The 26,971-nt window shown below is 37.0% G+C and overlaps 2 protein-coding genes and 1 long non-coding RNA gene across 5 annotated transcripts in view; all 3 read left to right on the forward strand.

Moving 5' to 3' along the window:
- The window catches only part of LOC128201606 (uncharacterized), a 91,456-nt gene extending 70,621 nt beyond the window's left edge, over positions 1–20,835 (forward strand). For both annotated transcript variants that reach the window (XR_008253326.1, XR_008253327.1), the window contains exon 2: positions 19,786–20,835. This is a non-coding gene — a long non-coding RNA (uncharacterized LOC128201606). The remainder of the gene's footprint in view (positions 1–19,785) is intronic.
- The window catches only part of LOC113513798 (protein croquemort-like), a 31,190-nt gene extending 10,355 nt beyond the window's left edge, over positions 1–20,835 (forward strand). The window contains exons 5-11 of one of the 2 annotated variants that reach the window (XM_052899067.1): positions 2,851–3,060; positions 11,457–11,665; positions 13,058–13,166; positions 14,147–14,307; positions 15,278–15,382; positions 16,683–16,827; positions 18,183–20,835. In XM_052899067.1, the coding sequence (XP_052755027.1) occupies positions 2,851–3,060; positions 11,457–11,665; positions 13,058–13,166; positions 14,147–14,307; positions 15,278–15,382; positions 16,683–16,827; positions 18,183–18,299 (1,056 nt within the window). In that variant the 3' untranslated portion in view covers positions 18,300–20,835. Of the gene's footprint in view, positions 1–2,850; positions 3,061–11,456; positions 11,666–13,057; positions 13,167–14,146; positions 14,308–15,277; positions 15,383–16,486; positions 16,521–16,682; positions 16,828–18,182 lie in introns of those variants that run through there. The other variant, XM_052899068.1, reaches the window with a different exon arrangement.
- A 2,668-nt stretch (positions 20,836–23,503) lies between these two features.
- LOC113509440 (protein peste-like) overlaps positions 23,504–26,971 on the forward strand; it is a 39,217-nt gene continuing 35,749 nt past the window's right edge. The window contains exon 1 of the mRNA XM_052899066.1: positions 23,504–23,767. The gene's annotated coding sequence lies outside the window, so the exon portion shown is untranslated. The remainder of the gene's footprint in view (positions 23,768–26,971) is intronic.

The following is a 26,971-nucleotide window of genomic DNA, read 5'->3' on the forward strand; positions in this document are numbered from 1 at the left end:
TTAATTGCATTAAAGTTTAAATAAATAAAATTATATATATATATATATATATATATATATATATATAAAATATACAATATATAGCTTTTGGTGATGGTACGACGTGTTGTTGCTACTTATTATATATATATTTTCTCAAACATGCTTGGAAATGTGAGCATTATTTTGACAATCTTCTTAGAGATAAATCAAAATTGCCGTACTGTCCAGATACATGCGGGCAGCGGCCGGCAAAAGTTGTATGAAAATCCATGTCTGTCGTGTTTTGCGGCCAGATAAATTACTATGTAAACTCATATCTGTCCTGTAATTTAAAAATGGAATGACCTTTTACTTCGAAACATGGCTACCAATGAGGCAACTTATACAAGGTATTATTTAAATTTCGAACTGGCCTGCAAATAGAAAGCTGTTTATTGAAAAAAAAAAACAAAGAAACATTATGGCGCGTGAAAAATTATTATTGTTCGTTATTCGTCATTGAACTTAAAACGTAAAATTGTGTTTTTGATTTCCGCGCATTGTTTGAGAAAAGTACTACACAAGCCTTGGCCACAACTAGGCATTGATGGACTCATGTATATGGTCTACGCCTCGGCCCATATTTGCATATACAGTAATGTGCTATATATATATATATATATATATATATATATATATATATATATATATATATATACATATAATTTATTGTACACCTAGACTATATCCTAGATTAACAAATAGAATAATTGTTATATTGATTATATTGGTATGTTAATCATATCCGTCTAGACACGATAACAGACATTCTAATATGTTTATTTCCTTAATATTAGAAGGATGATAATTGTGGCGTACTCTTTATAAAATATCTATCTTTCTCGCTCATTGGCAATAAGTTTTAGTGAGCACCTACAAAAACAGCAGATAAGATCATTTAAGAGGTCGGTGGTTATGAAATAAAACTCGCGTCATTACAGGAGAATCCAACTCATGTATTAACACTTCCAAAACATTGCAATTAAAATACATTTGTATTAAAGCGACTTAGCAAATTATACGTCTTCACTGGTCAATGTTCAATCAACAACTGTCAACTGTTGGTCGTTACTTCTAGTTTTTATGTCGACTATTTTGGCGGGTAAATGTTTATGCCGGAAATGTCAAATCACCATTTTGTAGTTAAATCAAATCAGCAACGGTGGCACTTCACAACAGTTATGTTATGATACATAATAAAATAAGAGGATATAAATATAAGATATAAAAATATTATAAGATAATAATATAATATAAGATATAAATTACTTGAATGACGAGTGTGCATGGCAATAGTTGTTCATGCACTGAATTTTCATTTAATGTTAGACATAGACACCTATATAAATATACATTGTAAATAAACTGGCTTTAAAAAAAAAAAAAAAAGTAATTAAATTGAGTTTCTTGCCAGTTCTTCTCAATTGGATCTATATACCGAACTGGACGGTAGGGGAAAAAATAAAATTATAATGTAAAAATTTGACGTTCATAAGCGGCTAAAATGTCCTACATGAATAAATGATTTTTGAATTTTGAATTTTGAATAAAATATTGGTATGCTAACAATCAGAAGTAACGTATGAATAAACAGAGTTTTTCCTTAAAGCTTAGCAAAGTTTATTGCCAAGTATCCACGCAGTCCAAATACCATACCATACCATACCATACCATAGCGTCGCATACCATATCAGCCGTTAACTGTCCACTGCTGAACGTAAGCCTACACCAGTGATTCTCAACCTTTTTTTTGTTGCGGCACATATTTAACGATTTCAAAATTTGACGGCACACAAAGGAAAAGATAAAAATTATTTACTTATTACACACACACACACACACACTGCATAAATAGTTTATGACAAAATTTTTAAATATTTGCACAATTTGGCGGCACACAAAAGTGCCGCGGCACAGTGGTTGAGAATCACTGGCCTACACCATAGAGGTTTTTTTTTAACAGGTGATAATGGAATGGTAACCCCGTCTGCGCTATCGGTATACACCGGCGGGACACCAGTAAAGAATGATAGATGAGAATAAAAGCAGGTCAGTTAGCCCATCGTGACGAATTCCACTAGAATTAATCTGCAATGGTAATCCGGAAACCGCGTGGAGGTCGACCTGATAGAGTGTATTGCTGAAAATAGTTCAGTTAGATTTTTATAAGCAGAACTTATAGTGTTCCGGACAAACCACTGTGAGTTTTGCTATGTCTGTTTGTGACTTTATGACTAAAATAAATAAGAAAAACAAAATAAGCAAAAAAAAAGGTTTTTTTTTGCTTATTTTGTGTTTTTAGTAAAATATTTTAGTTAGTTTTGAGTTATTATAATTACTTATTATAACTTATATTTTTATTACCTCATAACTCCGTCAGTTTTAAACCGATTCGAAAAATTGTTTTTCTATATTTCTCATCACAATCGGTTTAGTAATTTAAACTTCTTTTCGTTTAAGAGTTCCCTCTTGTCGGTGCAACTAATTCATTCATCTTCTTCCAGCCAGCTCTATCCCAGGCCATATCCTTGACCTCCCTATACGACATGACACCTAGTGTTTCTTTTATCTGTCCCATATTGTTATTCCTCGGTCTTCCTCTTCCTCTTTTGCTCTCTATTTTTCCTTCTAATATGCTCTTTAAAAAATCGTCATGTCGTATAAGATGGCACAACTATTTGCCTCTTCTATTCTCTATAGTATATATATATATATATATATATATATATATATATATATATATATATATATATATATATATATATATATATATATATATATATAATTAATTTAATACCAACATAAATCTTAAAATGTTACCCTACACAGAGCGTCGCCTACGAACTGCGGTACAACAATGTTCTGGAGAGAATACTAGCGAATGCCTTCCTGAGACTCATCCACGAGAACATGTTCGTGACCGCCAACGTGACCTCGTGGCTGTTCGACGGCATCGAGGACCCGCTGCTGAATATCGCCAGCCAGATACCGTTCCTGCCATACGACTTGCCGTACGATAAGTTCGCGTGGTTTTACGAGGTGAGTACCGTGATAATCTTCATATCAGCTCTTAATCGTCCACTGCTGAACTTAAGCCTCCCCCTTGGAAGGTTTTGCCAGTAGTTGTCACGCGTGACAGGCAGGTTGGCAACCGCAGTTAGTCTTTGGTCATGTTTTAAGAGGGACGCTGCTGCCCATCCCTCGACCGTTCAGTTCCCACCCACAGGACATGAGACACCCACGGGAAAGGAAGGAATTTATAGTATTGGTAAGGTCATATTAGTGTAGACAGTCGCGAGTTGTTATAAAATAAAAATGGCGGCGATAGATTGTCAAAAACTATTTTAAAAGTTACCTTGTTGTGACTTCACATAACAATATTTACTTTATTTATTTTACTTATTTTACTTTATTATTTATATATATTATATAAATATAAACATAAATATAATATTAACAGAACATAATACTTTATTGTTATTAAAGCAATGAACGTAGGCTATTGTGGAAAGAGATATCTCGAACTACAAGTGCAAAGTTCGTACAAATATTCTGGACTCATTAGCAGATAAATGCCGCGTAAATTACAAGCTCTATGATTCATGCCGTTAAAATAACATACAATTTCATTATACATTAATTCCCACTATCACTACATAGTATAAAACAAAGTCGCCTCCCGTCTGTCTGTCCCTATGTATGCTTAGATCTTTAAAACTACGCAGCGGATTTTGATGTTTATTTATTTTACACTTTATTGCACCAAGTAAAAAGAGAAATAACAAATACAGTAAATATTAATGAGAAGTGATACAGAAGGCGGCCTTATCGCTGAGCAATCTCTTCCAGACAACCTTTGGGCAGAGAACATTGAGAAAAAGACAAAGAGTAGGTGGCGCACTATTATATAAATATTATCATATACAAACATACATACATACATACATACACATACATATATATATATATTATATATATATATATATATATATATATATATATATATATATATATATATATATATATATATATATATACATATATATATATATATATATATATACATATATATATATATATAATATATACATATATATATATATAATATATATAATATATATATATATATATGTTGTTTTTTTAATAGATAGAATTCAAGAGGAATGTTTATGTGTATAATACATACATAATATTGTAGAGAAACACTGATAATTTTAAAGTTTCTAATGTGTATGTGGTGTAATGTGCGCGCATGCGAAGCCGGGGCGGGTCGCTAGTTTCATTACATATTCATGATTGTTGATAAAACTTATAACAGATGCGTTTGTTCTGGTCCAATTTTATTTTTGTTGAATTACCACTTTGTGTTTGAAAATGAGGAATCCGGTTATGAGTCATTCATATCGGCCTTTTTTTTATGGAAGATAATTGAATGGTAACACCGTCTCCGCTAGCGGTATACACTGGCGGGACACCAGTGAGAGATGATAGGTTTTTTTTTTAATGGGTGATAATGGAAAGGTAGCCCCGCCTGCGCTATCGGTATACATAATTATTCGGTGCCGTTCTATGCCGGGACCAAACGGCACTCTGAGTCATTTACATTGTACATTTAAATGTCCTTTTATTCAGAAAAAATGTTACACGTGTAATTAACGCTGTTTGCAAGTGACTTTAAAAATCGCTTATGTATCGAATTTCATCGGAATCTGTTCAGCAGTTCTAGCATGAATGTATAACGAATATTTGAACAATATAGAAAACTTTCATATTTTTAACATTACCTCATAGTTTCATTTCCTGTCCTTATCTTAGTTATTTATGGTCATCGTAATACAGCTTTATTCATAATATACTAGCCGTTTTTTTGATGGGTGAAAATGGTATGGTAACCCCGCCTGCGCTAACGGTATACGCTGGCGGAGCACCAGTGAAGGGTGATAGATGAGAATGAAAACAGCCCAGTTAGCCCATCATGATGAATTCATCAGGAATTAACCACGATAGTTTCCAGGGGAACCGCGAGGAGGTTGACCTGGTTGGGTATATTGCTAGCAATAGGATTCTCAGTCTCCATTACTAACAATCCCTTTCCCCTCCATACTAGCCGTTTCCCGCGGCGTTGCCCGCTTCTATGTAGTTCCCGTATATCATTCCCATTCGAACTCTTCAAGAGGTTGCATACCCGTGTGCCCTTTACTCTTACTTCAACCGTGAAGCAGTTGTGTTTGCATGGCTGTGTTTCGGTTTGAACGGTGGGATATGGCGTGAACTTACAGGGTACAGAGGAATAACACCCGAGTCCTCAGGAATGGCAACGCATGAGGGGTGTCATGGACGAAACGATATACTCTGTTATGTCCATGGTATAGTTCATGTCTATAGGCGACTGTTACCACTTTCTATCAGGTGGGCCGTCAGCTTGTTGGCCATTCTAAATTGTATAAAAAAAATATCACAAGTTCTATATTAGACGGTATTTAATATTACCCTTATTGTAAACTGTATTTCGACAAGAATCGAACCCGTATCCTTTAACATTCGGTATACAGGTTCCAGTACTATACATAGGGGGGAAAGGGATTGTTAGTAATGGGGTCTAATAGCCCCATTACTGGCAATATACCCTCTCAGGTTGACCTCCACGCGGTTCCATCTGGAAACCATCATATGTTTAATTGTTGTCGAATTCATCATGGTGGGCCAACTAACCTGCATTCATTCTCACCTATCATCTTCCACTGGTGCCTCGTCGGTGTATACCGATAGCGCGGGCGGGGTTACCAATCCATTTTCATCGATTAAAAAAAAAAGTACTATACATGAGACTCCTTAGACAGATTGACCAATAATAATGTTTCACAAAGTAAACCTATTCATCGGATGTGTCAATCGTTCAACAAAATTAGCGAAAAATTCGTTATCTTTCATCAGAGTACTATTAGGTTTAAGAAGTTATTATGTAATTTTGAAATGGAATATGTTTGGATCATAACTGTAATCAGTAATGTAATGTACATCTATAAAAGCGTTCTAACATTTTCTCAAACATGCTTGGAAATATGAGCATTATTTTGACAATATTCTTAGAGATAAATCAAAATTGCCGTACTGGTCAGATACATGCGGGCAGCGGCCGGCAAAAGTTGTAGTTGTATGTTTTGCGGCCAGAAAATCCATATCTGTCTGTAATTTGTGGAATTTGAAACATGGCCAGATAAAGGTTTTATTTAAATTTCGAACGCTTGCAAATCTGTTTATTGAACAAAAAAATGGCGCGTGAAAAATTATTATTGTTCGCTATTCGTCATTTTTAAAATTGTGTTTTTGATTTCCGCGCATTATTTGAGAAAAGTACTATACAAGCCTTGGCCACAACTAGGCATTGATGGACTCACGTATGTGTGCCTCGTCTACGCCTCGTCCCACATTTGCACGTTCGTCCATCAATGCCTCAGTTGCTGGCCGCTGCAGTAACGTACTATTACTTCTAACTTACTGCTAAATGATGTTTACAATATAAGGTTGGCAAACTGCGTATTGATAAATTTTTGTATTGTCTTCATTTTAACAGCATGCTCATTTCTGTTTGCAAACTGTTATTGTAACTTGTAACAAATAAATAAATATGTCAGACGGATACCTAAGTGTTAAAGAGTCAAAAGTAAAAATTATTTATTCATAAGATAATTTTGTAAATACAACTCAAAACACTATTGTTTTCACATTAATTAGCATGCTGTATTTTCAAACTGACGAAGTCAACGTTTCCTTAACATATCTACGTTTATTTTATGTATAAATGCTAATAACGGCTAAGCCTATTTGCGGTTGCCAATTGATCTGCCAAATGTGGCACTACTAGCAACACCCCCCATTAGGCCTCCCTATGTTTAACAGTGATACAATTAATAGCTGATATCAGAATAATAATAAATTAAAAAAAAATCAATATGTACAAAATAATGATATAAATTGCTTATTTATCATATTAATTGTAACAAACCGTAAACAACAAATTTTGAGAGACTTTGTACAAAAGTCGATTGCTTGGGTACCTCTGTCCTATTCGTGTTTCAACCGTAAAGCAGTTGTGTTTGCATGGCTGTGTTTCCGTTTGAAGGGTGGGATTTGTCGTGAATTTACAGGGTACAGAGGAATAACACCTGAGTTCTCAGGAACGGCAACGCATTAGGGGTGTCATGGGCGAAACAGTATACTCTGTTATGTCCATGGTACTGCTCATGTGTATAGGCGACGGTTACCACTTTCCATCAGGTGGACCGTCAGCTTGTTTGCCATTCTAAGTTGTATATATATATATAAAAAAAATTACAATAAAAGTACAATAGATCATTAAAAAAATTATACTCGTGTAACAGGCGAAAGTGGCGCGTGCGCCCGCGCATACATCCATGAAGGAATTCCACGCATAACGCCAGTGATGCAACAAATTACAAAACGCAAACAGCACACAGACTCATTGCACGATTAATATCACGTTCATGACAACAGTGCTCTTGTAGATTTAGCTAGATAGTTAGTTAGTTGATAAAATAAAATTTTGTTCTAGATTATGGTACTGTAGTTACAGAGAATTGGTTCTTTTCAAACCGGTTTCAAAAAGAATGAGCTCATTCTATTGTATATATATATATATATATATATATATATATATATATATATATATATTTTTTTTTTATATATATATATATATATATATATATATATATATATAACATAAATCTCCCTCTATTGGTGGATTTTGCCACTAGTTGCCACGATTGGCAGGTCAATTGGCAGCCGCAATTAGGCTTTGGTGATGTTTTAAAAACACTGTTGTCCATCTCTCGGCTATTATGTTTCCTTAATCGCCTCTTACGACAGCCAAGGGAAAGGAAGGGGTGGTCCATCTCCGGAACCACGCGGCAGTTTCATAATTTATATTTTATATTTAAATTAACACATTGAAATTAGGAGAGAAAACAATTTTAAATTTGCAAATTTAAATAATTTACGCCAATTACTATATTTAGACGTTTATTTATCACACATACATAATTTAAAGTTACTATGGCGATATCTAATAAAAAATATTTGCATTGATTATCTGTATTTATGTTTTATTTTAATGCATTATATTGTAATAAAAATATATTGTTATCTATTAGTCTGTATCTAGGATTAAAATGCATGGTATAAATCCAGCAATTCATAAATCCAAAGGTGTTTAAAGATAGAAGATATTGTGGTCATGCCTTCACTAGCTGACCCGACAAAAAGTACCCTAAGTAGTCAAAATGAGTAGTACACAGGGTACTTTTTTTATCTAAAAAGTACCCTAAGTAGTCATAATGAGTAGTACATAGGGTACTTTTTTTTTATCCATAAAGTACCCTAAGTAATAGTTATGAAAAGTATATAGGGTACTTTTTATCCATTAAGTACCCTAAATGGTCCTTAGGATATAAGATACTTTTATCAAAAAAGTATCTTATGTCATTATAAAATAAGGACCTATTTGTTCTCCAATATGAGTACTACATGCTTGATCATTATTTGTGAAACAGAGTAAACCCTTATTCAGGGGGAAGGGATTGTTAGTAATGGGGTCTAGTAGTTAGCATTAAACCCTATCAGTTCGCCCTGGAAATCATCGTGGTTAATTCTTGTAGAATTCGTCACAATGGGCTAACTGACCTGCTTTCATCCTCACCTGTCATCTAGCACTGGTGCCTCGCCAGTGTATGCCGATAGCCCACCTGATGGAAAGTGGTAACCGTCGCCTATAGACATGAGCAGTACCATGGACATAACAGAGTATACTGTTTCGCTTATGATACCCACCGTCCGTTGCCATTCCTGAGGACTCAGATGTTATTCCTCTGTACCCTGTTAATTCACTGTCATATCCCATCCTTCAAACCGAAACACAGTCATGCAAACACAACTGCTTCACGGTAGAAACACGAATGGGACAGAGGTACCCAAGCAAACGACTTTTGTACAAAGCCTCCCTCAGGATGTAGTCAGGTCATTTACTCCATAATGATGGATTCACCAGGAATTAGAGTCATGTTAGTCTAATTAGTGTAAAAACACAAAATAACACACAAAAGGCACATTTTTGCATTTTTTATCACACGGATTTACATGATAATGTTATTAAGGATAAATTACTATCTCGCACCTGCATTTAATTATTGCGTATTACCAAATAGTACTAAATAGATTTCATGCAATCACGCGCATCAAACCTGATGCTTGGGGGGGGGGGGGGGGGAAGGGATTGTTAGCAATGGAGACTAAGAGCCCCATTGCTAGCAATATACCCAACCAGGTCGACCCCCTCGCGGTTCTCCCTGGAAACTATCATGATTGATTCCAGATGAATTCATCATGATAGGCTAACTGACCTGTTTTCATTCTCATCTATCACCCTTCACTGGTGCTCCGCCAGCGTATCCCATTAGCGCAGGCGGGGTTACCATACCATTTTCATCCAACAAAAAAAAACCTGATGCTTTGTTTGGTCCCGTCATAGAATGAATCGCCTCTTTCGCGTAGGTGGTCGTAAGAGGCGACTAATAGAAGTTAATGGTCCAGAGATAGGTCGTAGCGTACTTAGGGGGGAAAGGGATTGTTAGTAATGCGGACTATCAGTCCCATTGCTAGCAATATATCCTATCAAGTCGACCTCCACGTGGTTCCCCATGGAAATCATCGTGCTTTTTTTTATACAACTTAGAATAGCAAACAAGCTGACAGCCCACCTGATAGAAAGTAGTAACCGTCGCCTATAGATGGATATATATATATATATATCCAAGTGTTTTCATCACGGTGAGCTACCAGGCCTACCTTTTCATCCTCATCAATCAAATCTCACTGGTGCCCCGCCAGCGTATACCGTTACCCCAGGCGGAGTTATCATTCCATTATCATCCATAAAAAAAAAATTATAAGACAAAATAAATATAGAAATTATAAAGGAACCACTCATAAATTAATCACTAATAAAAGGCCGGCAGCACACTTGCAATGCCGTTAGTGTTGTGGGTGATCATGGGCGGCGGTAGACACTCACCACCAGGTGAGCCGCATACTTGTTTGCCGCCTGTGTTGTAAAAAAAATAAACTATTTGTCACGCAAAATTGTATCAATAAAAGTTGAGACGTTTTTCTCGAAGTGAAATACTATGGCGGCACTCTACCTATATAATCTAAAAGTAGCCAAATCTTTTTGCAATATGGATAAAAATATATTACGCCGACATCAAATAATTGAGATAAGGGTAGGACTCTATCTGTATAATCTAAGCTTTTAACATACGAAATGTTACTTTTTTACTTTATTCGATTAGTAAGTATTTTATACATACACACATACATATCTGTCACGCCTGTCTCCCATTAGTGTAGGCAGAAACAATGGAACGCCAAATGCTTTGATTCAAACAAACCTGTTCGCTTTCTTCACATTCATCAATCTTTTCATACACGCTCGCCGGTTACGGGTACCTTTAATTTGGCCCTTCTTTAGCACGTCGCCTATTTGGTCAACATACGTCCGTCTGGGGCGGCCCCTAACGACATCTCCATTCATTCTTGCTCAATAAATCTCTTTCATAATTCTTCTTTCATCCATCCTCTCCAAATGGCCAAATCAACGCAACATTCCCTTTTCGATTTTTGTCACTACATCGTCTTTCAGTCCACACTTCTCTCTAATCACACTGTTTCTTACTTTATTATTTCATGTATAATATAGTATATATCATATATGTGTAAGTATATTTGCTATTTATTTATATATTTATTCGTTTATATATGTAATTTTAGTATGTATGTATATCAATAATTACTAGTACCGCATTCGAGTATTCTGACACTTCCCTATGGTTGACTGGGAGAGAATGCTTTTAGCTTTAAGTCCGCCATGTACATATATTTGTACTAATCTACACTAATATTATAAAGAGGAAAGATTTGTATTTTTGTGTGTATGTATGTTTGTAATGAATAAACTCAAAAACTACTTTGCCGATTTCACAAATTCTTTCACCATTAGAAAGCTACATTCACCCTGAGTAACATAGGCTTTTATATTTATTGCTAGAAAAGATTAGGGTTCCTTACTAAAATTTAGTAACGTAACTCAAGAACGTAACGTAACTGGCAAAAAAATGCTATAAAATATTATATCTTTCGTCGCGTGCGCTGCGGAAACTATTGGTGATAGAACAAAAGTGTGTTCTACAATATTGAAGAAAATATTAATAACTACAAAAAACTTCCCGATACTATATGTCCAACTATTATCGTTATGTCACAATAACCACTATTTTAAAATGTTGTAAAAATGTCCACCCGTGCAAAGCCGGGACGGCTAGTGAATAAACAAAACTAAATGAAATGTAATATGTCGCCTGCAGCGCAACGGTTCGTTAACATTCGACGGGTCGTTCAACATGAACACGGGCGCTGCGGACTTCTCCCAGCTGGGGAACATCGAGATGTGGCAGTACTCGAACAGGACAATGTACCGGGACGAGTGCGGCGCCGTGCGCGGCTCCACGGGCGAGCTGTGGGCGCCCGAGCTCGGCCAGCAGGAGGTGTACGTGTTCGCGCCCGACATGTGCACGTAAGTGGCCGTGCGTGCGTGCGGCGTGGACGTGCGTGCTGTCCGGTGTTGCCAGTGTGGAAGTGAAATGATGGCTGTTTACTGTTAGGCTGCGTATGATTGGATAAATTTTAAGTTAGGTCCTTCGAAACGTAACTGTGAAGACTGCATCTAATTTTTTTTTTGTTTTATTGGATCAAAATGGTATGGTAACCTCGCCTGCGCTAACGGGATACGCTGGCGGGGCACCAGTGAAGGGTGATCGATGAGAATGAAAACAGGCCAGTTAGCCCATCATGATGAATTCGTCTGGAATTAATCATCATAGTTTCCAGGGGGAACCACGAGGAGATCGACCTGGTTGGATATATTGCTAGCAATGAGATTCTTAGTCTCCATTACTAACAATCCCTTTCCTCCCTACTTCATCTAATTAGGTGCTACAGTTTATGCGTGATGCCGGAACCAATATACAGATATACTTGTTTTAATTTCTGTTGCCCTATTAAAAATATTAAAATATATTTTTTTCTTTAATTAAAGTAAAGTAAATATATATTTATTTCTCTCACAAAATAACAACATAATATAACTAACAGCCATATAGGTTACAATTCAAGACAATCTTTGTGAGAGACTGGTGTTGGTACTTTTTTAATGGGTGATAATGGAATGGTAACCCCATCCGCACTAACGGTATACACCGGCGGGGCACCAGTGAAGGATGATAGGAGAGGATGAAGCAGGTCAGTGACGTCCATCGTGACGAGTTTAACAAGAATTGTTCACGATGGTTTCCAGAGGGAATCACGGGGAGGTCGAACTAGCATTGCTAACAATCCCTTCCTCCCTGTTGTCGGTACTAGGATGACCCATCTTACAGATCACCAGGCTCTCAAACTCAATATATATCTCCTAGTTACAATTTTGTTATATTTTGATTATCACCTAATGACCACTGTTGAACATAGGCCTCCCCCTTGGGGGGGTTTTGCCAGTAGTTGCGACACTTGGTAGGCGGTAATTACTGGAAAAACTTCTCATTCGCATCCCTGGTACGCAGAGTACGTGCCAGCGCCAACAGCATCCTGAGTATGATAGCAAGCAGGCTGGACTGTGTGTACGTTAATCACTGCTGCGCGATTTCCAATGGAATTGTACAGTGGTGATTATCTGTATACTATTTAATATATTAAGTGTGTGTGCGTGCGTGCGTGCGTGCGTGCGTGCGTGCGTGCGTGCGTGCGTGCGGTAGGGCGTGCGTGCGTGCGTGCGGTAGTGCATGCGTGCGTGCGTTCGTGCGACAGTTAATGGCTGATATGATGATGTTGATAATGAATTAGTTTTTTAAGTAATGACTAATATTCTATTATAATTACACATAATTTACAATTTTGCCAATATTTTTTTTAGATACCTGATCCTGCCCATAGACAAAGAGCTCACCGTGGAAGGCATAACCGGTGTTCAGTATGCTGCCAACGATTCTGTGTTTGACAATGGACATAAATATCCACATATGGTAAGATTTTTTTTTTATTTTAATTCTTTTTTTTTTATACCACTGAGGTGGCAAACAAGCATATGGCCCACCTGATGGTAAGCGGTTACCGTAGCCTATGAACGCCTGCAATACCAGAGGTATAACGTGCGCGTTGCCGACCCTGAAGAAACCTCTTTACCCCCCTTTTGAAGAACCCCATGCTGTAGTCTCTTGGGAAAACTTCGGCAGGGAGCTCATTCCATAATCTGAGTGTTCGAATTATAATGTCTTTATTAATCCCTCTACCAGAGGGAGACTTTGTACAAAAGTCGTTTGCTTGGCCACCTCTGTCCCATTCGTATTTCTACCGTGAAGCAGTTGTATTTGTATGGCTATGTTTCGGTTTGAAGTGTGGGATATGGCAGTGAATTTACAGGGTAGAGAGTAATAACACCTGAGTCCTCAGGAATGGCAACGCATTGGGGGGTATCATGGGCGAAACAGTATACTCTGTTATACTCATGGTACTGCTCATGTGTATAGGCGAGAAAGGTAAAGGATTTTTAAATTGATTAAGCAATTTCTAATTAATTCATTACAATGAAACATAAAAATAATTTCCGTGTGATCCCGGCATAAAATACCTTCCTTTAGTCACGTTTTACGACACCCACGGGAAAGGAAAGGGTGGCCTATTCTATGCCGGGACCATACCTATTAATTTTTATTAGTTATTATTTTCTGTTTGCTGCGTACCTTCATAAGGGGGGGAGGGATGTTGCCCGTAGTTATAACGCTTGGTAAGCGGGTTGGCAACCGCAGTCAGGCTTTGGAAATGTTTTAAGAAGGACACTGCTGTCCGTACCTTGACTAATAAATTCCCTAGTCGCCTCTTATGACACTCCTGGGTAAGGACGGGGTGGCCGACTGTATGTTTATGTCTGGCACGAGCGATCGTTCCGTCGTTATGTGGACGTAACGCCGCGGAACCGCTGATGGAAGGCAAGGTGTGACGGCAGGCGTGTTACTGCGCGGCGCAGCGGGACGCGGACTGCGTGCCGGCGGGCGCGCTGAACGTGTCGGCGTGCCGGCTGGGCGCGCCCGCCTTCGTGTCGCTGCCGCACCTGCTGCACGCCGCGCCGCACTACCGCGACCGCGTCGACGGCCTGCACCCCTTGCCGTGAGTACACGCGTCACTGTTAGTAATGCGGACTATCAGTCCGATTGCTAGCAATATGCCCAATAAGGTCGACTTCTGCGTGGTTCCCCCTGGAAACCATCGTGCTGAATTCCTGATGAATTCATCATGATGGGCTAACTGGCCTGTTTTCATTCTCATCTATCACCCCTCACTGGTGACCCGCCAGTGTATACCGTTAGCGCAGGTGGGGTAACCATTCCATTATCGTCAATTAAAAAAAAGTACACACGTGAAAAAAAGTGCATCCGGCTCGAAGGACCAACGTACACTGCTTACAGAAACCAAAATAATTAATTTGTTGATACATACGATTTGGATTATTTTAACTGTTTATATAAGGTGTTACCAAATTATCTGCTTTCTCTGCTACAGGGTATAGTAAAAGGTAGTAGTAAATATCTTCGACATTCACGACGGCGTGTTCTCTAAACTCGTAACAAGGGGGGAAAGGGATTGTTAGTAATGGAGACTAAAAATCCCATTGCTATCAATATACCCAACCAGGTCGACCTTCTCGTGGTTCCGCTTGGAAACTATCATGGTTAATTCCTGATGAATTCATCATGATGATGGGCTAACTGGCCTGTTTTCATTCTCATCTATCACCCTTCACTGGTGCTCCGCCAGCGTATCCCGTTAGCGCAGGCGGGGTTACCATACCATTTCCCATAAAAAAAAAAACTCGTAACAAAGTCCGCCCTTTGCTCTACTCGTAACCAACTTAGGATTACAAACGTCTTACTCGGTAGTTGTACAAACGGGAACCCGGGATCCAACATAAGCGCCTCGAGGTACGTCGTGTGGTTTTTAGTAGGTACGAATCCCACACACCCCAGCTGCCCTCCCTCCGGCAGATGGGACGGTCTTTCCGAAGATTTTCCACACGTTAAAAGGATTACAAACGTCTATTGATTCATGGATTAGACATAATTTCACAATTTAATTCCAGTGAGCACAACTTCCGGCTGACGTTGGAGATGTTCACGGGCATGCCGCTGGCTGTGTCCGCTCAGCTGCAGATCAACTTTCTGGTGCGCCACTACGCCGGGATGAGGTATTTATAAGCCTGATTCACAATACTAGATCGCGATTAGGTCACGATCCGAACTTATTCTTTTTTTTTTACAACATAGGGGGCAAGCAAGCATGCGGCTCACCTGATGGTAAGTGACTACCGCCGCCCATGATCACCCACAACACCTACGGCATTGCAGGTGTGCTGCCGGTCTTTTAAAAAGGAATATGCTCTTGAAGGTTATGTTGTCGTATCGGTTCGGAAATACTGCTGCTGGAAATTGATTCCAAAGAGTGGTTGGAATGAAATTTTAGATTATGGCAGGTTGTACGATGGTGAAAATCAGCAGCAAGTATCAATCCGAAGCCAAAATATTAATAACGTATTGTTTTTTTTTATGCAACTTAGAATGGCAAACAAGCTGACGGCCCACCTGATGGAAAGTGGTAACCGTCGCCTATAGACATGAACAGAGTATACGGTTTCACCCATGATACCCCCCATGCGTTGCCATTCCTGAGGACTCAGGTTATTTCTCTGTACCCTGTAAATTCACGCCCATATCTCACCATTCAAACCGAAACACAGCTATGCAAACATAACTGCTTCACAGTAGAAACGCGAATGGGGCAGAGGTGCCCAAGCAAAGGAGTTTTGTACAAAATCTCCCAAAATTGTCGCGTGGTCCCGGCATAGAATAGACCACCCTTTCATTTCCCGCGGGTGTCGTAAAAGACAACTAATGAAACTTAATGTTCGAGTAATAAGCAGTAGCATTTTTTTTTAATTCCTCTAACCGGTTACTGTAGTCTATGGACGTCTGTGTCACCAAGTCCTGTCACCAGTCACCAATCACCAACACTATTGGTGTTCCATTACTGTAACAGTGCAGTAAGAAAATTGTCTCTCAATTTAATAAAAGTTTTATAATTGTTAATTTAGCACTGCACATACTGGTTTAATGTGTCGTCTCCACCATTTTTATCTTCACTGGCTAAATTTTTATTTATTATATAAGATAATTTTTATATGTTAATTTTGTCAGTCACAAATCATTTGAAATTAACGTCTCAACCAATCTCATTTCTATTCAACCAGCAACAAAATAAAAAAAAAGATCTTTGTTTTTTTATTTTCGGCCAGTTTGAACAACCAATTCTAGCAACAAATTAAAAAAAGGATCTTTGTTTTTTTTTTATTTTCGGACAGTTTGAACATTTAATTCCAGCAACAAATTAAAAAAAAATATAGAACTTTTTTTTTATTTTCGGCCAATTTGAATAACCAGTTCCAGCAACAAATTAAAAAAAAAACTTTGTTTTTTTTTATTATCGGCCAGTTTGAACAACCAATTGCCGGACGACACGCTGGTGCCGATGTTCTGGTTCCGGCAGGAGGTGGTGGTGACGCCCGAGTACGCCCAGCAGGCCCGTACCGCGCTGCGGCTGCGGTACTGGGTACCGTACGCCTTCTATGTACTCACTGTACGTTATATGTTCATTACTAGCATCCACCACAGTATAAGCAATACTGTGATTCGCTTTTCTAGAAGCATTTGTATGGAGATACTCTATCTGTATAATTTAAGCAGGTAACAAACAAAAAAGAGCCGTGTGATCCTAGTTATATGTTAATTACTAGCTTCTACCACAGTATAAGCAATTCCGTGTGGTCCCGGCATAGAAAAGGCCACCCCTTCCTTTCCTGTGGGTGTCGCAAGAGGCGACTAAGTGTGAGCGAGAGATAGGCAGTAGCGTCCTTTCCTGTGGGTGTCGTGAAAGTCAATTAAAAAAGGGAGGCCGACAGATAGGCAGTAGCGTTCTTCTTAAAACACGACTAAAGCCTAACTGCGGTTGACAGTCCGCCTGCCAAGCGTCGCAACTACTGGCAGAAATCCCCCTAGGGGGAGGCTTATGTCCAGCAGTGGACAGTTAAAGGCTGATATGATGACCCATAAAAGGGAATAATCAATCGGGTTTAAAGGGAAAGTTTACCATATAATCTAATATCAAACAATTTCGTGTTTACAATCAATAAATGATCAGGTAAAGAAGACAGTTCAGAATTGGCCAAGAAATTGTCTGATATACACACTTGCCAAGTGTGGCAAATACAGGCAAAACCCTCTAAGGAGGATGTTTCATTAGTGTTTGTTCACCATTGGACAGTTAAGATGAAGCGGTAATGAATGTGAATGTGTGAATGTAAAAAAGACTCTAATTTCCGCGCTTAGCCTCTCATTTGGGCTTTTTGACATTGGACATAGCAGAGTGTACTGTTTCGCCCATGATACCTCCCAAGCGTTCCCTTTCCTGAGGACTCAACTGTTATTCCTCTGTACCCTGTGAATTCACTGCCATATCCCATCCTTTAAACTGGAACACAGCTATGCAAACGACTGGTTCACGGTAGAAACACGAATGAGACAGAGGTGCCCAAACAAACGACCTTTGTACAGAGTCTTCCTCTGGTACAGCTAATATGATGATGACAGTTTAGTTTTTTTTTTATACCACTGAGGTGGCAAACAAGCATACGGCCCACCTGATGGTAAGTTGTTACCGTAGCATATGAACACCTGCAATACCAGAGGTATTACGCGCGCATTGCCGACCCTTAAGAAACTTCTTTATCCCCCTTTTGAAGAACCCCATGCTGCAGTCTCTTGGGAAAACCTCGACAGGGAGCTCATTCCACAACTTGAGTGTTCGTAGGAGGAAACATCTCTGAAACCGCGCAGTACGCGACCATTGAGGCTGTAGGACATGAGGATGAACTCCCTGTCGATGGCGAGCCGTACGATGGTTGTTTTTGTTAACTGTTCTCATTACGTTTGCAGGCAATTGGATTACTCCTATTAGTACCAGGTGTGGCCATATTGACGAAGCGGAAAATGAACTCGCCGAGTACTGAACCTATAATCCACTCGGAAGCGACGGTCGCCGAGACCCAGTGACGAATAACCAAACACATGTGTACGGTACGAACTCAAATTATATATATTTATAAATTTTGTACACCCCTTATCCACCGACGGTACCCTAATGTAGTGATTACCCTAATACCAAATAGTTAATAAAATACACAGAGATGGCGTTAGTGAGGCGATATATTTTTAACGTCGGTTATTCCTTAATTTTTTTTTAATATATATTTTTTGATAAGAAATCGATAAAAAGTCGAAAGATGACGAAGGTGATGAAGTTTCCATATCCAGATTCGATTTTATTAAAAAAAAAAGATTTCGTGCTAGTAGTGCTATCTCTTGACTATATCATGAAATAAAAGTTGTCGTGTAAATGTTGAGAGATGGCGCTAGTGAGTCGATTTAATTTTAGCTCTAATCCTCATTTCCAGATATGACTTACAAAAAAAGCTTTCTAACTACTAGTGCCATCTCTCTGTTATGAGCTATAAAAAGTGCAATAGCTTTGTCTTTAAAATGTTTAAGTACTGTACATTTTTACTATGTTTAAAAGTACTATGTAATTATTGAAATGTCGAGAGATGTCGTTAGTGAGGCGATACAGTTATAGCGTCCTAAAACTTCTCTTCCATACTACAGACAATTGATTGCCAAACTAGTGCCATCTCTTAGCTATATTAACAACTACATAAACGAATGTAAATAAATTAATTTGTTTATTTGTTGTTTGATTATTTAGCAATTATATAATGTTTATAAATGTTATTTAATTTAATTAAAAAAACAATTCATCGAAACTATGAATACGATATGAAATTATGTTTTTAAGGCTGTCTACACACCTACGGTTTCTTGATTCCCGTGTCGGGAACCTAAGATTTAAGTTAACAAAATATGGACATATATTTTTATACTTTCGTATAATTATAGGAAATCAAATTTGGAGATGCGTTCCCGACATGAAAACTTAAAATCCATGCGTGTGTAGCCGGCCTAAGCCTTTTGACGTGACACACTCTTTTTACTATAAATATATAAATTTAAAGTTAAAAACAAATAATTACATAGAAGGCATTCCTTCTATGTAATTCCTTTTTATTTTATCATTATAAAATAAAAACTGTAAATCATATGGTTGTCTCCTTTCTTCTTATAGAAATATAATTAGTAAAAAGAGGACGAAAGATACACCATCAGTTGGTATTTTTCTCAATTCATAGCAGGCTAGTGTACAGAAAATGTTTGATATGTCAATTATTTGTCAATGACAAATTTTACATTACTATATCATATATTCGACACGGTTTATGTAGAAAGTATGCAAGCAGGTTGTATCTGAATTTGGTAGGTTTTTTTGATGGGTGAAAATGGTATGGCAACCCCGCCTGCGCTAACGGGATACGCTGGCGGAGCACCAGTGAAGGGTGATAGATGAGAATGAAAACAGGCCAGTTAGACCATCATGATGAATTCATCAGGAATTAACCATGATAGTTTCCAGGGGAACCGCGATGAGGTCGACCTGGTTGGGTATATTGCTAGCAATGGGATTCTCAGTCTCCATCACTAACAATCCCTTTCCCCCCAATTTGGTAGGGTTATACGGCCGTATAACATTTTCTATACACTAGTCTGCTATGAATTGACAATTTTATCACTCCTTCTATGTAATTCCTTGTTCTTAGGTTTATACATAATTAAAATTGCTACCAATGTTGGGACCAAAAAGTTTCCGTGTTCTAGAAGTTTCTAGTAATTTTTGTACATGTCAGCACCGTGTTGCCTGAATTCCTTAATGTGTCTTAACCTAGTTGTATGTTATCGTTAAAGAAAGGAATTTCAAAGTGAATTTAGTACATCACGGCGCCTTAACTGTTCAAGGATTAATTATTAGGCTTGAAAAACTTTTACCATTCGATAGCTCGTTTCCTGAGATAGGTTATAGCTTTAACGTAATGTGGTACGATCATAGGTGAAGCTACAGTACACAGCTAGTCAACTGTAAAGATTTTTGAGCTTCCAATGTTAATATTGTATGTCTAACTGCCAACTTAGTGTCGGAGACTTGTTTTTCAGTTCGTATTTGGGAAGGTATTTAATTTTACTAATAAGTAAATGATAGTAAATGAAATCATATTTGTTTGTTGATTTTATTTGGCTTTATAATTGTATCCTGTATAAATCAAACTATTTAGTAATCAGTAATTAATTTTTTTTTAATAAATAAATAAATAAATGAATAAATTTTTGACATTTACGTCAAACCAGTACCGGTTTTAGTTAGTTGATATTGCTATTTGTTTTTGAAAATACACAATTGCGTTGTAGCCATTTCGATGTTTTTTTTTTTTTATAATTATTACTAACTTGGACTGCATTGTTAACTAGACCATTTAAATTTTATTTATTTTTAATGATTATAAAAATTGTATGATTAAAGTTTAATAGATAACTTGTAAATGTAAATTTAGGTTTAATACTATGAATCCATATTCCATTTATGAAGCTTTGGCTTTCTATAAAGTTTTATTTTAAAGTATTTTTTTTAATATATTATTTCATACTAGTTGAAATGGGTTTCCATGAGGGCTAAGATTTTTCCTTTACTTAATATTTCCATGAATACGACCAACCGATTTATATATATATATACCCTATCTTTTATATAGGGTATATATATATATAAATCGGTTAATATATATATATATATATATATATATATATATATATATATATATATATATATATATATATATATATATATATATATATATATATATATATATATATATATATATATATATATATATAATATATATACTTTTTAAAATAGGAAATAAATCATATCTTTTCTATTTCTAAATAAAAAAATGTAATTTAAAAATAATTAGAATTTATATATATATTATTTATATTTTAAATTTATAAATGAATTGTATTTTTATTAAAACTAATGAATACGATAAATTCGCTATTTGCCATATTTCATTCAAATACGTTCGGTGAAATGTTCACTGCTAAACGATAAGTCTACTAATGCCTGACTACCCCATCTATACAGGAATATAGTCGTGAGCATATTATGTACATAATAGATTCTTGACTGATTCGTCCAAAACAATAACCAAAGATGATCAACACCAAAACGGTTAGTGAATTACCAATACATTATAGTACTCTGTATTTCTAAATTATATATAATTCCAAGTTTATTTATTTTTATCGGAAGTCAACGATTTTTAATTAGTAACGGTTTACAGTAAATAAGCGTCAATTATTTATTCTATAAGAAATTCATTAATATGAAATTTTGAAATTAGAATTTACAATTCGATAGCATATCTATTTTTGTTCTTCATTTTATAAATAATGCTTGAATTCAGTTTTGGTAATAAAAAAAAACATAATTCAAATTTAGAAACTGTAAAGGAATCTGTGATCATAAGGCTATGTACATATGTATATAATAATAAACTTGCCAACATTATAATTTCGAGAGTTCGTTCTTAAAAAAAAAATTAAATAAAAAAAAATAGTGTACATAGAACTTTCCAGGTTTTCACTGTTGCCTTTACATTTAAATCTTAGATTATATAAATAGAGCATAGAGCCTCGAAAACGGGTCAACTTTTTGTCAGCTAATTGTCAAATTAGCTGACTCGTTTTTTTATTAGTGTTCTATATACTTACCCATAAAATATATCTTGATGTATTATTTAATAAAGAAAATGAATGTTTACGCATTAAAAATATGCAGAAATTGTAAGACAAAATAATAATAAATATAGAAGTTATAAAGAAATCACTCATAACTATTTATCACGCAAAAATGTATAAAAAAGTGGAGTCGTTTTTCTCGAAGCATTTCCAGACACTCTGTCTATATAATCTAAGATTTATATATATATATATATAAATTATCAGTTCTTTACCAAGTTTATTTATTTGTTTTGAACGAGACGATATCCCTCCTGCTGTAAGATTCATGGGCACGTCATAATTAATTGATAATATATGTGTATTGACTTGAGGCCAAACATATCTCTTTATCCTCTTTCGACATTCACATTTGAACTCGAATAACTCGAATGACAGGGTCGAAATGACAATACGCTCGAAACAAATAAATAATCCTGGCAAGGACCATATATATATATATATATATATATATATATATATATATTAGTCCTTTATTTATAAAGATATCAAACGTTCCATAAATCTATTTTAGCTGTTGAAGTGTTTTGTTTTTTTTTTTTACCTTAAATTCTAAATTTGAAAATGACAAATCACTCCGATTGAGGGGTGATAGGTGAATAATGAAAAAAGGCAGGTCGGTCAGCCCATCGTGATGAATACACATGGAACTCAGCACGATGGGGATGCATCCAGGGGGAACCGCGTGGAAGTCGACCTGGCAGGGTATATTGCTAGCACTAGGACTGGTAGCCCGCATTTCTAACGATCCCTTCCGCCCAGTTAAGAGTGGTTGAGCTTTTATGAATAAGGGGTCATTACCCTCTTATTTATTATATAGGTAAATTCTTTTATATTTTTTTGCAAATATTCTGGTATTTATTGGTATGTTTATTTGTAAATGTATGGTTTACGGATTGATTTATATGCCATAAATGTATAGCATAAGAATTTAATAATAATTCCAATGTATGATATAGAAAATGTATGAGTATTATACATACAATAAAACCGTCAATTACTTGTTATTAAGTTTTGTATGATTCTAATAAAAATTGCATGAATATATTGACTTTTATTTGTGCATAAAAATTGTGTATACATTTTTTTATGCTATGCCGTTGCCTTTTTTTTTTGATGGATGAAAATGGTATGGTAACCCTGCCTGCGCTAACGGGATACGCTGGCGGAGCACCAGTGAAGGGTGATAGATGAGAATGAAAACAGGCCAGTTAGCCCACCATGATTAATTCATCAGGAATTAACCATGATAGTTTCCAGGGAGAACCCCGAGGAGGTCGACCTGGTTATATTGCTAGCAATGGAATTCTCAGTCTCCATTACTAACAATCCCTTTCCCCCTCGTACACTGCGTTTGCCCGCACTAATTAGCCATGTACCAACAGAAATAGATAAAACAATTGTACCAACTCTCAGAACAACCATTAAGGGGGCATGTCAACAATTCATGTACAATTCTGAATTTAAACTGAATCGGAAATGATATCAAGTGAGACATCGGCTCTATTATCAGTCGATCCTTCAGTTCTGTGAATACGTACGGCGCGTGCAGACGTGTTCTACTTAAATACATTTCATTTGTATAAACCACGTGCGTTTGTTGATCTGTACATTGTATAGTTCGCTATATGTATATATACTTTTAAACTAGTTATGGATTTGAGTAAATAAATGTTTACCATTGTCGTGTTACAGTTTAAGTTAATCGTAATTGTTAGTTAAAAAGTATTTTGTGTCTTGTTTTGTTTTGTTTTGTTTTGAATCGTTATCATCGATACGAGGTGAGCTATCGAAAATTCTTTTATTGTTTTTAAGTATATTTGTCTATTTTGTGTGTTTAAAAGATAGTTTATATTGTTACTTTTGTTATTTTTTTTTATAGCTAATAATTCAATGGATGATAATGGAATGGTAACTCCGTCCGCGCTATCGGTATACGCTGGCGGGACACCAGTGTGGGATGATAGGTGAGAATTAAAAGGCAGGTCAGTTAGCCCACCGTGTTAGACCTGGAATTCAGCACGATGGTTTTCAGGTAGGACCATGAGGAGGTCAACCTGGTAGACATTGCTAGCAATTGGGCCCTTAGCCTCCATTACTAACAATCCCTTCCCCTCATAATTGACTATTATCATATTATTAAACAAAAATGAAAGGGATTGTTAGTAGTGGAGACTGAGAATCCCATTGCTAGCAATATACCCAACTAGGTCGACCTCCTCGCGGTTCCCCCTGGAAGCTATCATGGTTAATTCCTGATGAATTCATCATGATGAGCTGGCCTGTTTTCATTCTCATCTATCACCCTTCACTGGTGCTCCGCCAGCGTATCCCGTTAGCGCAGGCGGGGTTACCATACCATTTTCACCCATTAAAAAAAAGGGCCCTGCTCAATAGTGGGATGTTAAGGGTTATCACGGTAAAGTAGAAATTTAAAAGTATTTTAAAATTAACATGACCCCATGGCGTTCTAGTGGTCATTCTCATCGATTATTAATTTATCTTGTACTAGCGGCCCGCCCCGGCTTCGCACGGGTGGACATTTTTACAACATTTTAAAAAGTGGTTATGTCACAATAGCGATAATAGTTGGACATATAGTATCGCGAAGTGTTTTGTAGTTATTGATATTTTCTTCAATATTGTAGAACATACTTTTGTTCTATCACTAATAGTTTCCGCAGCGTACGCGACGAAAGATATTTTATAGCATTTTTTTGACACCTTGACTTACGTTACTAAAGTTTTAGTTAAAAGTAAGGACCCCTAATCTTTTCTAGCAATAAATATAGCCTATGTCACTCAGGGTGAATGTAGCTTTCTAATGATGAAAGAATTTGTGAAATCGGCAAAGTAGTTTTTGAGTTTATTCATTATAAACATACACACACGAAAATACAAATCTTTCCTCTTTATAATATTAGCGTAAATGTAGATTTAACAAAAATATTTTATGTGATCTGAGAAAAGTGTGGACTGAAAGAATGCTTGGGTGAGAAACATTATAAAGAGGATATTGTATTGGTTTAGCCTTTTAAAGAGGATAAATTTAAAAAAAAAGTTTTTTTTTTTCAATGGATGAAATGGATGAATCGACAGGGAGTTCACCCTCATACCTTACAGCCTAAATGGTCGCGTACTGCGCGGTTTCAGAGATGTTTTCTCCCACGAACACTCAGGTTATGGGATGAGCTCCCTGCCGAGGTTTTCCCAAGAGACTACAGCATGGGGTTCTTCAAAAGGGGGTAAAGAGGTTTCTTCAGGGTCGGCAACGCGCGCGTAATACCTCTGGTATTGCAGGTGTTCATAGGCTACGGTAACTGCTTACCATCAGGTGGGCCGTATGCTTGTTTGCCACCTCAGTGGTATAAAAAAAGAGCACTAACCCTGCCTGCATTATCGGTATACGCTGCCGGGGCACCAGTGATGTATGTTAGGTGCGGATGAAAGCAGGTCAGTTTTTTTTAATGGGTGAAAATGGATTGGTAACCCCGCCCGCGCTATCGGTGTACACCGACGAGGCACCAGTGGAAGATGATAGGGGAGAATGAATGCAGGTTAGTTGGTCCACCATGCTGAATTCGACAAGAATAAAACATGATGGTTTCCAGGGGGAACCATGTGGAGGTCAACCTGAGAGGGTATATTACTAGTAATGGGGTTATTAGACCCCATTACTAACAATCCCTTTCCCCCCTAAAAGCAGGTCAGATAGCCCATAGTGGCGAATTCAAAAACTAACCACAATGGTTTCCATGGAACCGCATGGAGGTCCACTTAAAGAGTGAAGATGTTGGTAGGGGTTTTTTTAATGGGTAATGATGAAATGGTTACTAGCCCAATAATTGCACTATCGCTAGTGGTTTTTTTTTTTTATTTAAAGTATATATGTATAATTTTAACTGTGCTGTATGACTGTTTTTTGTTATTTCTTATGAAATATATATTTTTCATTTTTATTTTTACTGTAAGTTTTTTTTTCTAAAACAAACGGGATTTTTTTAATGGATGAAGATGGATTGGTAACCTCGCCATAATATAATGGTATCGCCTGAACCACATATATAGTTTCTTTTTTAATGGATGATAATAGAATGGTAACCCCACCCGCGCTATCGGTATACACCGGCGTGACACCAGTGAAGGATGATAGACGAGGATGTAGCAGGTCAGTTAGCCCATCGTGACGAATTCAACAAGAATTGTTCACGATGGTTTCCAGGGGGAACCACGTAGAGGTCGACTTAATAAGGCATATTGCTAGCAATAGGGCTGTCAAACCCCATTGCTAACAATCCCTTTCCCCCCACATATATAGAGTATAGAGTAATAAGATTAATTAATGTATATGAACCCGATATTACACATAATATGTTATGCCTAATCTCTCGCCTATAAACGGGTTAAATTAATTTTGTTTTCTTATCTGAAAGATATGAGTCGTAGTGATAAGAGAAGCAGCGTCGCTCGTAAGCAACCACAGAGCAAATAATCAAAACAGGCTTCAACTACTTTGAATAGTTTTCGCTAACTGTCTTCTAATTAAATATGTTTTTTTTTTTATACAACTTATAATGGCAAACAAGCTGACGGCCCACCTGATGTAAAGTAGTAACCGTCGCCTATAGACATGAGCAGTACCACGGACATAACAGAGTACAGTGTTTCGCCCATGATACCTCATGCGTTGCTATTTCTGAGGACTCAGGTGTTATGCGTCTATGCCCTGTAAATTCACTGTCATATCCCACCCTTTAAACAGAAACATAGCTATGCAAACACAATTGCTTCACGATAGAAACACTAATGTATATGTAATTCAATGATACCCACAGTCACCTTTAATCATCGCACCGCTCGCCATCGACAGGGAATTTATCCTGACACGCTTGAACCTAAATGGTCGTGTACAGTGCGGTTTTTTTTTACAATACAGGGGGCAAACGAGCATGCGGCTCACCTGATGGTAAATGACTACCGCCGTC

The sequence above is a fragment of the Galleria mellonella genome, unplaced genomic scaffold (assembly GCF_026898425.1).
Source record: "Galleria mellonella isolate WM207_F2 unplaced genomic scaffold, CSIRO_AGI_GalMel_v1 utg56, whole genome shotgun sequence".
Taxonomy (NCBI): Eukaryota; Metazoa; Arthropoda; class Insecta; order Lepidoptera; family Pyralidae; genus Galleria; species Galleria mellonella.